The sequence below is a fragment of the Hyperolius riggenbachi genome, chromosome 4, assembly GCF_040937935.1.
Source record: "Hyperolius riggenbachi isolate aHypRig1 chromosome 4, aHypRig1.pri, whole genome shotgun sequence".
NCBI lineage: Eukaryota > Metazoa > Chordata > Amphibia > Anura > Hyperoliidae > Hyperolius > Hyperolius riggenbachi.
The window spans coordinates 119,956,464-119,972,934 of NC_090649.1; the positions used below are offsets into that span (position 1 = coordinate 119,956,464).

At 46.4% G+C, this 16,471-nt stretch overlaps 1 protein-coding gene across 1 annotated transcript in view; it reads right to left on the minus strand.

Annotated features, from left to right (window-relative positions):
• LOC137504698 (galactose-3-O-sulfotransferase 2-like) overlaps window positions 1–12,430 on the minus strand; it is a 35,615-nt gene extending 23,185 nt beyond the window's left edge. Inside the window, exon 1 of the mRNA XM_068233284.1 lies at window positions 12,239–12,430. Within this exon, the coding sequence (XP_068089385.1) occupies window positions 12,239–12,415 (177 nt within the window). The 5' untranslated portion in view covers window positions 12,416–12,430. The remainder of the gene's footprint in view (window positions 1–12,238) is intronic.
• Between the last annotated feature and the right edge of the window lie 4,041 nt (window positions 12,431–16,471).

Consider the following 16,471-nt stretch of genomic DNA (forward strand, 5'->3'; position numbering starts at 1 on the left):
CCCTAGGCTATGACCTCTTCGGCCTAGGACTGCATTGAATGCGACCCACGCATTGTGCGCATTCTGGACAATACCAATTACTGGGTTTATACCCTTCTGGATCCACGGTACAAACACAATGTTCCAAAACTGCTTGAAGAAAGAGCCAGACAGGTCAAAATGGAAGAATACCAGCAGGCCCTTGTGGAGACTTTAGAGAGGAGATTGACATCCTCCCCCTCCTCTAGCCAGTTGTACGCCGACAGACTGACTTCCGCAAACCCAGGACGACCAGGAGGGCAGCAAACAACACAAGCCGCAGCTAGTGCCCAAAAGGGAATGGTATCGGCAGTGTCCTTGGAGTGGGAAAATTTTCTGACACCCATGCAGCAGCACACAGAACAGCAAGCGTGCAGATCCACCTCCAACACCGATCGCCTGGAGAAGATGGTCAAGGACTACATGTCAGATGGCGTAGCTGTGTTGAACAATCCATCTGCACCCTTCAACTATTGGGTATCGAAGCTAGACACCTGGCACAAACTGGCAATGTACGCAATAGAGGTGCTGGCTTGCCCGGCAGCCAGCGTTATGTCGGAACGCTGTTTCAGTGCTGCCGGAGGCATCGTCACAGATCGGCGGCGTATCCGCCTCTCCACAGAAAATGCAGACCGTCTGACTCAAATTAAAATGAATCAATCCTGGATTGGAAACGACTACGCAACACTCCCGGACCCCAACCAAGTAACATGAACAATGAACATCTGTGATGGGTTAGCGTTTCCGGTCCCTGTTTATTGAACCTCTCATCTGTATTACATTTATGACTGCATGGGGCCAAAATGCAAATTGCTATCCGCACGCTTCTTGTCCTCATGCAAGGCCTGGGTTGTTGTGTCTCAAAGCGTGGCCTTCTCCTCCTGTGCCACCCTCCTCCTGTTCCATCACGTGTGCTGCTGCTGGGTTAGCGTTACCGGTCCCTTTTCCTGGAACCTCTTATATGTATTACATTTATGACTGCATGCCGACAAAAAGCATGTTACCTGTGCAAAGAAAACAGACATTTCCCGCATGCAAAAGACAGTTTTCCCTTTGAAACTTTAAAATCGATTTTCTCAAAAACTATAAGCTCTTTTTGCTAAAAAAATTTTTCCTCTTGTACCCACTCCCAAGGTGCACATACCCTGTAAATTTGGGGTATGTAGCATATAAGGAGGCTTTACAAAGCACGAAAGTTCGGGTCCCTATTGACTTCCATTATGCTTGGAGTTCGGCCATGTTCGGCCCGAACCCGAACATCTAGATGTTCGCCCAACACTACACGTGACCCGTTCGGCCAATCACAGCGCTAGCCGAACGTTCGGGTAACGTTCGGCCATGCGCTCTTAGTTCGGCCATATGGCTGAACAGTTTGGCCGAACACCATCAGGTGTTCGGCCGAACCCGAACATCACCCGAACAGGGTGATGTTCTGCAGAACCCGAACAGTGGCGAACACTGTTCGCCCAACACTAGGAGGGACACACAGTTACGGCCTGCTACAAGAACTGGAACTGTTAATGATTTGGACTCAGGAGAACATCTTGGAAATATCAGCAACGAAAAGACAATGTACAGGCGGATCGCCTATCAAGAGGACTCGTGGACACTGTGTCAGAGCCAGTATCGGAAAATAATAAAGGAATGGGGAACACCACAGATCGACCTGTTCGCTTCCAGTCACAATTGCAAGACCAAGAAGTTTTTCTCCAGAATAGTGTTGTCACTCGATAGGCACAGATACATTAATACAACCATGGAGGGCGAGGATTGTGTACGCTTTTCCCCCAGTTCCTTTGATTTTGAAGTTCCTGAGACGATTACGAACAGAGACAATGTTAGCAATAGCAATCATTCCCAGATGGCCAAGAAGAATATGGTATCCTCTTCTAATGTAACTCAACACCAGACCACCAATAAAACTAAAAGTCACTAGAGATGTCCCGAACCTCCGATTTTTGCAAACTTTCGCGAACCGCAATAGACTTCAATGGGGAGACAAACTTTGAAAACTAGAAACACTTATGCTTGCCACAAAAGTGATGGAAAAGATCTTTCAAGGGGTCTAACACCTGGAGGGGGGGCATGGCGGAGTGAGATAAACGCCAAAAGTCCTGGGGGAAAAATCTGGATTTGACGCAAAACAGCGTTTTAAGGGCCGAAATCACATTGAATGCTAAATTGCAGGCCTAAAGTGCTTTAAAATATCTTGCATGTGCATACATCAATCAGGGAGTGTAATTAGAGTACTGCTTCACACTGACACACCAAACTCACTGTGTAACACACCGCAAACAGCTGTTTGTGCAGTGACAGCCGTGCTGGACTGGTGCGCACCATGGCCAGAGTGCAGGCCGTGACGGTTTTATAGCCCAGATGGTCGCCAGGCTGTGGTAGCTCAATGATAGAACAACAGTGACTGTCCAGCTGATCAAATTTGGTCTATCCACAATGAAGCAACGACTTTATCTTGGGACACTCATATAGCCGTCGGTCATTGCTTCATTGTGATATGCAAGCCCCTTCACCGCGGCAAGGTAATGATCACGAAGGGGAATTGGCACATGTACATGCCTTTTGTGTTGTTGTTGCAGCTGAAAAATTAGGCAGGCATGTACACGCACCAGAAAAATTTGTATAGCGGCTGCTACTAGCAGCGGCCTTAAAAATTCAGGAATCCACCTGGATTCCTGGACCCTGTTGGTGGTGGTGGAGAAGGCAGTCAAGCAGCCTGAGGGCAGAGGTGCTGTGTGGGGAGGGACTTAGTCTTGGGGCAGGCAGTCACACGGCGTGCAGGCAGAGATGCTGTGTGTGGGGACTGACTTAGTCTTGGGGCGGGCAGTAGGCCTCCGGGATCCATGCCTCATTCATTTTGATAAAGGTGAAGTACTAAACACTTTTGTGACTTAGGCGACTTCTCTTCTCAGCGACAATGCTTCCAGCTGCGCTGAAGGTCCTTTCTGATAGGACGCTTGAGGCAGGGCAAGACAGAAGTTGGATGGCAAATTGGGACAGCTCTGGCCACAGGTCAAGCCTGCGCACCCAGTAGTCCAAGGGTTCATCGCTGCTCACAGTGTCTACATCCACACTTAAGGCCAGGTAGTTGGCTACCTGCCGGTCGAGGCATTGGTGGAGGGTGGATCCGGAAGCGCTAAGGCGAGGCGTTGGACTAAAAAATGTCCGCATGTCTGACATCACCATGAGATCGCTGGAGCGTCCTGTCCTTGCCTGCGTGAACATGGGAGAAGGATTACTGGCAGTGGTACCTTTATTCCATTGTGCTCTGGTGGCGGCAGGCTGACTCCTTACCTCCTTCTCGCTGGAGGAAGTTGCATGAAGCACTTAGAGAATGGAAGCCCTCCAGCGAGAAGGAGGTAATGAGTCATCCTGCCGCCACTGCCGCTGCTGCCACAAACACCACCAATGATTGCAGGAGGGGGAGCGCTGAGAGGAGAGCCCGAGGTGAGGGAGGGGGGGGGGAATTTCCCCCCTCCCCACCGATCTGCTGCACTCTCCTTTTATGCTGCAACCCCTCCTGCCCCCCAAAAGTCCCTGATCTGGCCCTAGGGGGGGGGGGGGGATTATTTTTTTTGCAGGGGGGCCCGGGGATTTCTAGGTACGCCCCTGCTTTAGCGGTTAATAGAAAAAGTCCCCATGCATGCTAAAATCACCAAACTTGCTAGGTAGGTTAAGGAGAACAGTGGGAACGAGAGGAAAAAAAGACGTCTTTCAAAAAGACCTTGTAGTTTTTGAGAAAATCGATATTACGGCCCTTTTACACTACTTTCGTTGCATTGCAGAATAATTCTGCATGCCAAATCACTGCCCATACAATTCTATGGGGCTGTTCACATTTTTGTGTTGTAATAGATCCTATTATTGTACGCCTAACCTTAACTGACCCCGCCGCAACTAGGCTAATGGGGCATCGCCTTAGGCACCATTAGAAATAGCGGTTAAAGTGTGAAATTGCCTGATACATATCAGCAGCCTAAATTTCACACTATAGCCGATATTTATAATGGCTCCTATGGCGGCGATAGCGTGCTCCCAAATTTCCCACTTTGACCTCAGCAATATGTCTGTTTCTTGTTCCCCGCAGTGTCGCCTGCAGGATCCAGTTAGATTGTGGCAGGTGACACTAGCAATGTGTGGGGACATTCTGTAAAGCTAGACTTACTCTAGAAATTGGATAGAACAGCTTCTGAAAACCAGAACTTGTGATGTGTAATTGTTTTCAGGGTCATTAAAGGAAATCTTTTTATTAAAAAAAACTGCACCTGGGGGGTACTTCCCTTGGGAGGGGGAAGCCTCTTGATCCTCATGAAGCTTCCTCCATCTTCTTCACCCTCCAGAATCCAGCACTGCAGCACCCAAACACCTCGTGTGCCTGTGCAGCAGAGCGGACCCGATTAGACTCAGCTATTTCCGCCTGAGACAATTGGAAAGCTGATACTGCGCCTGCGCAGGAGCACATACTGTAAATATTGCTAGACACAACTGTGCCTGAGCATAGCTTGTGAGCGCTAGTCAGGGGATTTTTTCGAGGGAGCCAGAGCTGGAGGCTCAAGAGGACAGGGAAGCCTCAATAGGATCCTGAGGCTTTCCCCTTCTAAAGTAAGTACCTGATACAGATTTACCATAAGGCACTGTAGGCATGTTCCTACAGGCGCCTGATGATAGAAAGGTGACTCACACTGCTCCTCCAGTGCCTCCCTCCCTCTTGCCCTATGCAGAGTTTTGAGCGGAGTGTAAATAAGAGATTACTCATCTGGCTCTCTGCATTCCACTGACCAGATCTCCCTTAAGTGGGGGGCAATTTAATACTGAGGCTACCTCTGGCTACCTAATGCTAAGAAGCACCTGTAGTTACCTATGACAGGTAAGGGACGTAAGGGAGAAGTGACAGCTGGGCCAGCCAGCACACTTGTGGTGGTGTTTGGTGGGAGTTTGTATTTTGGAGGGCGAAGTCTAATGTTCTAGGTAGGATATTTGTGCCTATAGGCTCCTGCGATGTAAATCCAGGCCCGACCCCATAGACTTATTTTTCTTATAGATTCACTTTAAAATCTTAGGCCCATCTGCAGTTAACTTTTTCTCCTGAGTTTTCTCCTAGGAGGTACTTTTTCATCTTGCTGTCAGGATCTCTCCTGTAACATGTTTTGTCGGTTGCAGTGGAGCTGCAGACTGGCAGTTCTGACTTGTCTGCTTGCATTCGGTTGCACATTCGCAATAAGCCTCATTGTCATTTACAATCACTCTGCAGTTCAGAGCAGCTCAGGATGCTGTCATGATTTCTCCCATTGCTTGCTGCAGCTGAACTGCAGCCAGATAGCCCTGGATTTCCTACATGCATGTTGTTGCATAATACTGCATGTATTTGTTCACAGTCAGCTAGCAGATCAGACTAGCTCAGGATTGAGTAATTACCATTCAGCTGTGTGGGAATTTGCATGCCTGCATCCATTGGCTGATGTCCACATAAAAGTCTGCATACCATTTCAGACCCCGCCCGACATAGCGTTCAGCTATCTTGGTTGACGCAGAACAAGAAATTGTATATTGCCTTGTTCTGCGTTTCTATGCCTGATGGATTTTTGCTGTATCCGTGGTGGGTCAGTGAAGTCCACTATCCTGATAGCTTGTATTCTGCTATCACCAAGTTGGTGACTGGTAGTATTCCTGCTACTCTAATTTCTGGGAACGTAACTATAGGCTGCGGTTGCTATTAGTTACGTTCCTTCCTGTAGTCTTGTTCTTGCCTGTGTGATGCTTACTGGTGACTGGTAGTGTTGGGCGAACACCTAGATGTTCGGGTTCGCCGAACATCGCCGCGATGTTCGGGTGTTCGCGCCGAACTCCGAACATAATGGAAGTCAATGGGGACCCGAACTTTCGTGCTTTGTAAAGCTTCCTTACATGCTACATACCCCAAATTTGCAGGGTATGTGCACCTTGGGAGTGGGTACAAGAGGGAAAAAATATTTGAAAAAGAGCTTATAGTTTTTGAGAAAATTGATTCTAAAGTTTCAAAGGAAAAACTGTCTTTTAAATGTGGAAAATGTCATGTTTCTTTGCACAGGTAACATGCTTTTTGTCGCCATGCAGTCATAAATGTAATACAGAGAAGAGGTTCCAGGAAAAGGGACCGGTAACGCTAACCCAGCACAAGCAGCAGAACACGTGATGGAACAGGAGGAGGCGCAGGAGGAGAAGGCCATGCTTTTTGAGACACAACATCCCAGGCCTTGCATGAGGACAAATAGCGTGCGGATATAGCAATGCTTTTTGCCGCCATGCAGTCATAAATGTAATACAGATAAGAGGTTCAATAAACAGGGACCGGAAACGCTAACGCAGCAGCAGCAGCACACGTGATGGAACAGGAGGAGGCGCAGGAGGAGAAGGCCACGCTTTTTGAGACACAGCATCCCAGGCCTTGCATGAGGACAAATAGCGTGCGGATATAGCAATGCTTTTTGCCGCCATGCAGTCATAAATGTAATAAAGATGAGAGGTTCAATAAACAGGGACCGGAAACGCTAACCCAGCAGCAGCAGCACACGTGATGGAACAGGAGGAGGCGCAGGAGGAGAAGGCCACGCTTTTTGAGACACAACATCCCAGGCCTTGCATGAGGACAAATAGCGTGCGGATATAGCAATGCTTTTTGCCGCCATGCAGTCATAAATGTAATACAGATAAGAGGTTCAATAAACAGGGACCGGAAACGCTAACCCATCACAGATGGTCATTGTTCATGTTACTTGGTTGGGGTCCAGGATTGTTGCGTAGTCGTTTCCAATCCAGGATTGATTCATTTTAATTTGAGTCAGACGGTCTGCATTTTCTGTGGAGAGGCGGATACGCCGATCTGTGACGATGCCTCCGGCAGCACTGAAACAGCGTTCCGACATAACGCTGGCTGCCGGGCAAGCCAGCACCTCTATTGCGTACATTGCCAGTTCGTGCCAGGTGTCTAGCTTCGATACCCAATAGTTGAAGGGTGCAGATGGATTGTTCAACACAGCTACGCCATCTGACATGTAGTCCTTGACCATCTTCTCCAGGCGATCGGTGTTGGAGGTGGATCTGCACGCTTGCTGTTCTGTGGGCTGCTGCTGCATGGTTGTCATAAAATTTTCCCACTCCAAGGACACTGCCGATACCATTCCCTTTTGGGCACTAGCTGCGGCTTGTGTTGTTTGCTGCCCTCCTGGTCGTCCTGGGTTTGCGGAAGTCAGTCTGTCGGCGTACAACTGGCTAGAGGAGGGGGAGGATGTCAATCTCCTCTCTAAAGTCTTCACAAGGGCCTGCTGGTATTCTTCCATTTTGACCTGTCTGACTCTTTCTTCAAGCAATTTTGGAACATTGTGCTTGTACCGTGGATCCAGAAGGGTATAAACCCAGTAATTGGTGTTGTCCAGAATGCGCACAATGCGTGGGTCGCATTCAATGCAGTCTAGCATGAATTGAGCCATGTGTGCCAGAGTCCTGCCAGAATCCTCATCATCCTCTTGTGAGCGTTGTGATAGTTGTTGTGATGCATCATAGTCGTCACCTTCTTCCTGGTCTGCTTCTGCTGACCATTCGCGCTGAATTGTGGAAGTCCAACGTGCACCGCTCTGGCCCTCGTCAGTGGTGGCAGGAAATTCCTGCTCCAACTCCAGCTGTTCCTCCTCCTCTTCTTCGTCATAGCTGCTGGGGCCAGCGTTTCCTGATGCGGATGGCCTGATGTTGGTACCATCACGCTGATCGTTTTCTCCTTCAGATTCCCCCAGTTGCATCATGACAGCTGTTTCCTTGATTTTCAACATTGACCTCTTCAGTAAACACAGCAGTGGTATGGTAATGCTGAGTGAAGAGTTGTCACTGCTCACAAGCAACGTGGATTGCTCAAAATTTTGGAGGACTTGGCAGAGGTCCAACATGTTGGCCCAATCGGATCCACAGAAGCTTGGCAGCTGTCCGGATGCGCCTCGTACTGCGCCATCATGTACTGGACCACTGCACTCTTCTGCTCGCAAAAGCGTGCTAGCATGTGCAGCGTAGAATTCCAGCGCGTAGGGACATCCCACAGCAAGAGATGGTGGGGGAGATTGAAGCGCTCCTGCATCTTGGCGAGTGCCCCCGAAGCAGTACTGGAATTTCTGCAATGTTTGGCCACTCGTCGCACCTTCAACAGAAGATCGGCCACGCCTGGGTATGTCCTCAGGAACCGCTGAACTACTAGGTTCATCACGTGCGCCAGGCAAGGGATGTGTGTCAGCTTAGCCAACCTTAAAGCGCGAATGAGATTACTCCCATTATCACACACAACCATGCCCGGTTTCAGGTCCAGCGGTGCCAGCCACAAATCCGTCTGTTCCTTTATTCCCCTCCAAATTTCCTCCCCTGTGTGCTGCTTATCCCCAAGGCAGATCAGCTTCAGCAACGCTTGCTGACGCATGCCAACAGCTGTGCTGCACTGCTTCCACGATCCTACTGCTGCTGGGTTAGCGTTTCCGGATGAGGTACAGCTTTGAGATGCGTTGGAGGAGAAGGAGTCAGAGAGGTAGGTGCTGCTGTTGTTATCCAGTGGGAGGGACGGCGGTGCAGCTGTTTGCGGCGTGGGCAACACCCGTGCCGTAGCAGGTGAGGAATCGCTGCCAGGCTCCACAAGGTTCACCCAGTGCGCGGTAAGGGAGATGTATCGACCCTGGCCGAACGCACTCGTCCAGGTGTCAGTGGTGAGGTGAACCTTGCAGGCAACAGCATTCTTCAAGCTTCGGGTTATTTTGCTGACCACGTGCTCATGCAACTCAGGCACTGCAGAGCGCGCAAAGTGGTAGCGGCTGGGAACCATGTAACTTGGGATGGCCACTGACATCATGCCCTTGAAGCTGTTTGTCTCCACCACTCGATATGGCAGCATTTTGCAGGCCAGAAGCTTGGCTATGCTGGCTGTTACTGCCACGGCCCGGGGGTCATTTGCTGGCAATTTCCTCTTGCGATCAAACATCTCCGAGACAGACAACTGAATCGTAGGGCTGCACACTGAAGGGCTGTTGGTTGTTGTGTTTGATGAACACTGGGAGACCTCAAGAGCACTACTCCGGAAAGTGACAGTGTCAGCGTCTGATGTTTGTGAATGTTGTGAACCACGCAATGGCTGGGCTACTGCTGCTGCTGAGGCGGGTCTGGTGGTGAGTCTGGTGACCCCAAGGGAGGCAGTGTTGCTGGTACCCTGTCCTGCCGCGTTTGCCCACAGAGTGGGATGTTTGGATAGCATGTGGCGGCTCATGCTGGTGGTGGAGAGGTTGTTAATACTTTTCCCCCTGCTCAGGCGGGTCTTGCACACCTTGCAAATCGCCATAGTACCATCCTCAGTGCAGTCTTCAAAGAAAGCCCAGACTTTGGAGCACCTGCCTTGCTGGCGATTTCTGTTTGCGCCTCTTTTGCCTCTCACTTGAACTTACACGCTTGTGGTGCCCGAAATTGCGCGCCGCCTACCTTGTGGCACAAGGCGAACTCGTGCAGCAGTGGGTTCTTCAACAGACTCATCTGTGCTGCTGCTACAACGGCGATGTTCTCGTTCACAAACAAAATCTGGGTCTATGTCCACATTGTCCATACCCTCCTCTTCCATCTCCTGAAACTCGTCATATGTCATTGTGGGGGGCCGCCGCCGTGGAGTAGAGCTCCCCAGAACAACCTCTGCCCAGCTCACTCCAACGTCGTCTTCCAGATCTTGTCGGCCAACCTCCTGCAATTGCAACCCCTCCTGCCCAACTTGCTCTGGGATTTGGGTTTCCGAGTCTTCCTCGGACTCGCCTTGTATTTCAGTGCGCGGTGCATTTCCCACAGTTAATGGTTGTGAATCCGGGCACAACATTTCTGGCTGTTCCTCCATTGACCTTTGAAAGGTGGAAGTTTGTTGGGCTGGGAATAGCTCCTGCGAATACCCCATTGTGTCCTGAGGTAATTCATCGGACTGGTTATCTGGCAGTTGTGTGCGTGGTGTCGCTGCCGGTTGTGTCAGCTTTGTGCCCACTGGCTCCTTGTAACTGGCTGAGGACTCGGACCTCATGCGTGATGTGCTGGTGCTGCTTAACCCACTGCTGGACGCTTGAGAGGTCATCCAAGTAATTATCTGGTCCTGTTCTTTTGGATTTGTGAGGGTTGTTCTCCTGGACAACATGGGCGGTATTGAGTGGGTTTTCTTGGGTGCTCCCCTGTGGCCTGTACGTGAACCGTCAGGGGAAACACCTCTTCCCTTGCCCCTCCCTCTTTCACCGGATTTCTTCCTCATTTCACTTATCCTTAAAGTACACGCTGACTGGCAGCAGTACAGAAATGCTATAGAGTGGTGGGTGAGCGGTGTACCACTATTCCCAGCAGCGACACAGAGCACAATGCTATACAGTGGTGGGTGAGCGGTGTACTACTGTTCCCAGCAGACACAGAGTGGCAGTAAACAGAATGCTATATAGTGTGGCTGAGCGAGGTACACAGAGTGGCAGTAAACACAATGCTATATAGTGTGGCTGAGCGAGGTACATAGAGTGGCAGTAAACACAATGCTATATAGTGTGGCTGAGCGAGGTACACAGAGTGGCAGTAAACAGAATGCTATATAGTGTGGCTGAGCGAGCGGTGTACTACTATTCCCAGCAGACACAGAGTGGCAGTAAACAGAATGCTATATAGTGTGGCTGAGCGAGGTACACAGAGTGGCAGTAAACACAATGCTATATAGTGTGGCTGAGCGAACGGTGTACTACTATTCCCAGCAGACACAGAGTGGCAGTAAACAGAATGCTATATAGTGTGGCTGAGCGAGGTACACAGAGTGGCAGTAAACAGAATGCTATATAGTGTGGCTGAGCGAGCAGTGTACTACTATTCCCAGCAGACACAGAGTGGCAGTAAACAGAATGCTATATAGTGTGGCTGAGCGAGGTACACAGAGTGGCAGTAAACAGAATGCTATATAGTGTGGCTGAGCGAGCGGTGTACTACTATTCCCAGCAGACACAGAACAGTAAACAGAATGCTATATAGTGTGGCTGAGCGAGGTACACAGAGTGGCAGTAAACAGAATGCTATATAGTGTGGCTGAGCGAGTGGTGTACTACTATTCCCAGCAGCGACACAATGACTGGGGGGACCCTGGCTAGCGTGGCTGGAGCGCGAACTACCCTGCCTGCCGACCCAAAGCTAAACCCACAGACAAATGGCGGAGATATGACGTGGTTCGGGTATTTATTTACCCGAACCACGTGACAGTTCGGCCAATCAGAGCGCGTTCGGGTCCGAACCACGTGACCCGTTCGGCCAATCACAGCGCTAGCCGAACGTTCGGGGAACGTTCGGCCATGCGCTCTTAGTTCGGCCATGTGGCCGAACGGATTGGCCGAACACCATCAGGTGTTCGGCCGAACTCGAACATCACCCGAACAGGGTGATGTTCTGCAGAACCCGAACAGTGGCGAACACTGTTCGCCCAACACTAGTGACTGGTAGTTAAACTGCTTGCTCTGCTTCTGAGGAAGTAACTATAAGCGGCGGTTGCTAATAGTTAGACTCCTAGCTGTAGTCCTGTCTTGTAGCCAGATGAATGCTTGCTATCACTAGGGCAGCGTTTAGTCTTGCAAGCATTCTGTCTGTCTTTCTGTTATCTGTCTTGTTACATAGCCAGAGGCTCAGACGGCAGCTGCCCTGGGCAACAGTCAGTCAGTCTGTCTGTCTGTTCGTTCTTTCTCTTGTTACTCAGACCATAGGCAGTGCAGCATCGCACTGCGCTACCATTGTGTCTTATTTGTAGCCATATCGGAAGCCCAGAGCTGCAGTTGCTCTGGCCAACCTGTGTAGCCTCTTCCATTATCCAGCTACTTAGCCTTGTTGCTCTGGGTGGTCAAAAATTATACCCCCCAGGCATTATACTTGCATTTAAAATAACTTTTCAGCATTTCGCAAATGATAAACTAATTAAGTAGTTGAAAAATTACGATCACAATTATTTGGAGTATTTTCTTTCTTGCTGGTGATTTAAAATGCATTTTATTTACAAGTTGTGAAAATATCACAAATATCACCTAGGAGAAAACTTAGGTGAAAAAGTGAATTGCATATGGGCCTTACTGTAATTTTCACACACAAAAATGAATAAAGTGAAGATGATCTTGTATGAGATCTGTATGGCTAGTAAATGGAATCGCCTTAAGAAGACTTCTCTTACCTCTGTAAATTTAAAGTGCATATGGTGACACATGATGTTGAAAGTTTTATTTCCCCCTTCGGAATATCCTTCCACATACGAGGCTGAAAATAAATTGGGGAAGTTGTAGTGTGAATTGCCATTGGGGAAGGCAAAAGACAAATTGTTAAATTCTCCATGGCGAAAAAGCATATTCATGATAGTGCTGCTGCCGGTCTTGTGAGTCTTCAGGAAAAAGATGTTCTGCTTGGGCTGGCAGGTCCCTCCATCTCCACTTATGTGAACCATTTTCATGAACATTGAAAAGAACCTTTGATAAAAAAAAAAAAGACACAATTATAATTATGATCTAATAATAAGAAAAGGGGAAAGATAGAACTTGTTTATTTTGCATTCTTTCAGATACAGGTGGAACTCGAAAAAGTAGAATATCGTGTAGTAGTCCATTTATTTTAGTAATTCAACTTAAAAGGTGAAAGTAAAATATGAAATCATTACATGCAAAATGAGATATTTCAAGCCTTTATTTGTTATAATTTGATGCTTATGGCTTATAGCTTATGAGAACCCCAAAATCAAAATCTCAGACTATTAGAATATTGTGAAAATGTTGAATAATCATCTAGGCTCAAACTGTCAGACTCTAATCAGCTAATTAGTCAGAAACACTTGCAAAGGGTTCCTATTTCATATATTAGTTTCCCCTTTTAGGTTGAATTACTGAAATAAATAGACTTTTGCGCAATATTCTAATTTTTTGAGTTTCACCTGAATAATTAGTTATTTTTATTGGAACTATAAACTGGTATACTAAGGGCTTGCATTGTAACACGCTGGACAGAGCCACAATGGGTATACGTGAGAGAGTCCATGTGAAAGCATTGGATCCATTGCACGTATATGCCCCATGACTGTGACCATTATGGTACACCAAAATGCAGCAGAAGCAGTGTTAACTGATCCTTTTCAGCAAGGCTTGGTGTACAGAGGCGCCAGAGTAGAATAAAAATGTTTAAAAACCGTCTAAAAGAGGGGGATGTTCAGGTGGACTTACCTCCCTCAAAAATATAGAACTCAATTGAGTCACAATATATCAATACAAAAAAAGTTTTATTTAACTCCACTTAGTGCAACGCGTTTCGCAGGTGTGGTCCTGCTTCATCAGGCAAACAGGAGTATAACTATAAAACAAACAGAAATATATACAAACATAATGACCCATAGAAATAGCTTAAAGTAAAAGGCGCAGTATAAAAACATGAGAAGACACGGTTAAATTGTAACATTTTTGTTCGCAGTGTAGTAAAACTCGCTCTATGTCTAAAAATCGCCTCTAATTAATCATAAAATATCCACAAGAATCCAAAATGTAAACAAAAGTTAGTAAATCTCCATAATTGTCCATTGATATGTTAAAGTTCATCAGCTTCTAGATTAAAGGATAGTCAGTTTAGTGAGTATAACATATAGTACTATTTTATGGCCCTAGAGCTAACTCGCAAGAAAAATTGCTAACAGTCTATATTGATATAAAAAAAATAAAATTAAAATTTCAACACCTCAGCAAGAGTGACTTACCTCAATGGGTCTAGATGCAGAAGTGAGCGCCTCTGTGTAGATGTATGAGGAGGCTCTGCTTATATAGGGAGTGTAGTTGCACTAATTGATCCTAATGAACCAATCAAAAACTGCCATGTCAGCAAGGTGTGTCAATAGAGGCACACCTGGAAGTGGTCATGAGGCAGGAATGCATACATGGACATTAAGAAAGCATGGTAGCCTAGTGGCTAGCACTCTCGCCCTGCAAGTGCTGGGTCCCTGGTTCTATTCCCAGCCAAGTTAACATCCAGTATTAGTTGTTAAAATAAATATCATATTACACTGGAAGAGTATATACATTAACAGCATTTTTTTGTGGTAATCAGGTAACAGTGTCACCATCTAGTGGTGAAAGTATATATGATTGCCCAGGTTATGTGCAGATAGCAATGCTGGAAAAATTGTAATAAGTGCTCTGAATTTGATAAAAACAACATAGGAATCAAACACAAGTTAACATAGCAATTATAAAAATTATAAAAATATATATATATATATATATATATAAAAAAAAAAAAAAATTAATAAAATAAATAAATATATATATAAAATATTATTAAACAGATTAAATGGGTGGAGTTAAGATCATAAATTGAATAAGTAAAAGAGAGGACCATTAAAATAGTAAAAAAAATTGTGAGTACTAAAAATCAGGTTTTTATAGAATTATGTGGGAGGTTGGATCAGAAGATTTTCTCAAGAACCTCATTTAACCCCATGGGTACTAAGGTCTTCAGAATTTGGATCCAGTACATCTCCCTATGCCGCAATGTCTCAAAAGCATTGGTGGTATTGGTGGGTAGGGCTTCTATTAGGGTGATCGTGAACAGGTGGGGTTTTTTTTGGTGATGGGTACCAAAGTGGCGGGACACGCTGTGCAGTGCGTAGTTGTTGATTATATTTCTCTTGTGTTGCCCAATGCGGCTCCTGGTGGTCTGGGTAGTACGTCCGATATATTGTAATTTACACGGGCATGAAATTAGATAGATTACATTCCTTGTTTCACATGTTATAGTCTGTTTTATTGTATACTGGGTATTGGTTATGACTGATTGGAAAGTATCTGTTTGAGTAATGAAGGTGCAAGCCTGGCAACGGGGCTTTTTGCAGGTATAAGATCCTGGGCGTGTGGTAGATTGTCCTGGGGTGGTGGAAGGGGGGTTCTTTAATCTACTTGGGGCCAGTAAATTTCGGAGGTTGGGGGCTCTCCTAAAGGTTAATGTGGGATTCTTGGGAATGGTTTTCCCTAGATAAGGGTCCTGTAGCAGTATTTCCCATCTGGAATTGAGTATGGTTCTGATGCTCTTATGTTGGGAGCTGAATTTTGTAATGAATCTTGGAAAGAGGGCAGAGGAGGTGGTTGTATGGGTGGGTTGTGATGTGGATGGTGGGTTGGGGATGGTGGCTCTTTGTTTGGCATCTCTGATTAGTTTACGTGGATATTGACGTTCTCTGAATTTTTCTGTAAGTGTTTTTGATTGTTCGTTGTAATCTTTCCTGTCTGTGCAGTTGCGAAATATTCGTCTGTATTGGCTATATGGAGTGTTGGTGGTCCAGGGACGGTGATGATGACTGTCAAAATGAATGTAATTATTAGCATCGACTTTCTTGAAGTGTGTTTTGGTCTTGATGATATTTGAATCGATAAACAGGATGAGATCGAGGTATTCTATGGAAGTGTGACTGTATTGGGAGGTAAATTGTAGTCCCGCCGGGTTTATATTCAAAAATTCTACAAAATGTGTTATGAGTGATGGATCGCCTTGCCAAATGAATATCAGCACTTGCAGGGCGAGAGTGCTAGCCACTAGGCTACCATGCTTTCTTAATGTCCATGTATGCATTCCTGCCTCATGACCACTTCCAGGTGTGCCTCTATTGACACACCTTGCTGACATGGCAGTTTTTGATTGGTTCATTAGGATCAATTAGTGCAACTACACTCCCTATATAAGCAGAGCCTCCTCATACATCTACACAGAGGCGCTCACTTCTGCATCTAGACCCATTGAGGTAAGTCACTCTTGCTGAGGTGTTGAAATTTTAATTTTATTTTTTTTATATCAATATAGACTGTTAGCAATTTTTCTTGCGAGTTAGCTCTAGGGCCATAAAATAGTACTATATGTTATACTCACTAAACTGACTATCCTTTAATCTAGAAGCTGATGAACTTTAACATATCAATGGACAATTATGGAGATTTACTAACTTTTGTTTACATTTTGGATTCTTGTGGATATTTTATGATTAATTAGAGGCGATTTTTAGACATAGAGCGAGTTTTACTACACTGCGAACAAAAATGTTACAATTTAACCGTGTCTTCTCATGTTTTTATACTGCGCCTTTTACTTTAAGCTATTTCTATGGGTCATTATGTTTGTATATATTTCTGTTTGTTTTATAGTTATACTCCTGTTTGCCTGATGAAGCAGGACCACACCTGCGAAACGCGTTGCACTAAGTGGAGTTAAATAAAACGTTTTTTTGTATTGATATATTGTGACTCAATTGAGTTCTATATTTTTGAGGGAGGTAAGTCCACCTGAACATCCCCCTCTTTTAGACGGTTTTTAAACATTTTTATTCTACTCTGGCGCCTCTGTACACCAAGCCTTGCTGAAATCTTGATTCCACCCTCGGTGGAGGGGT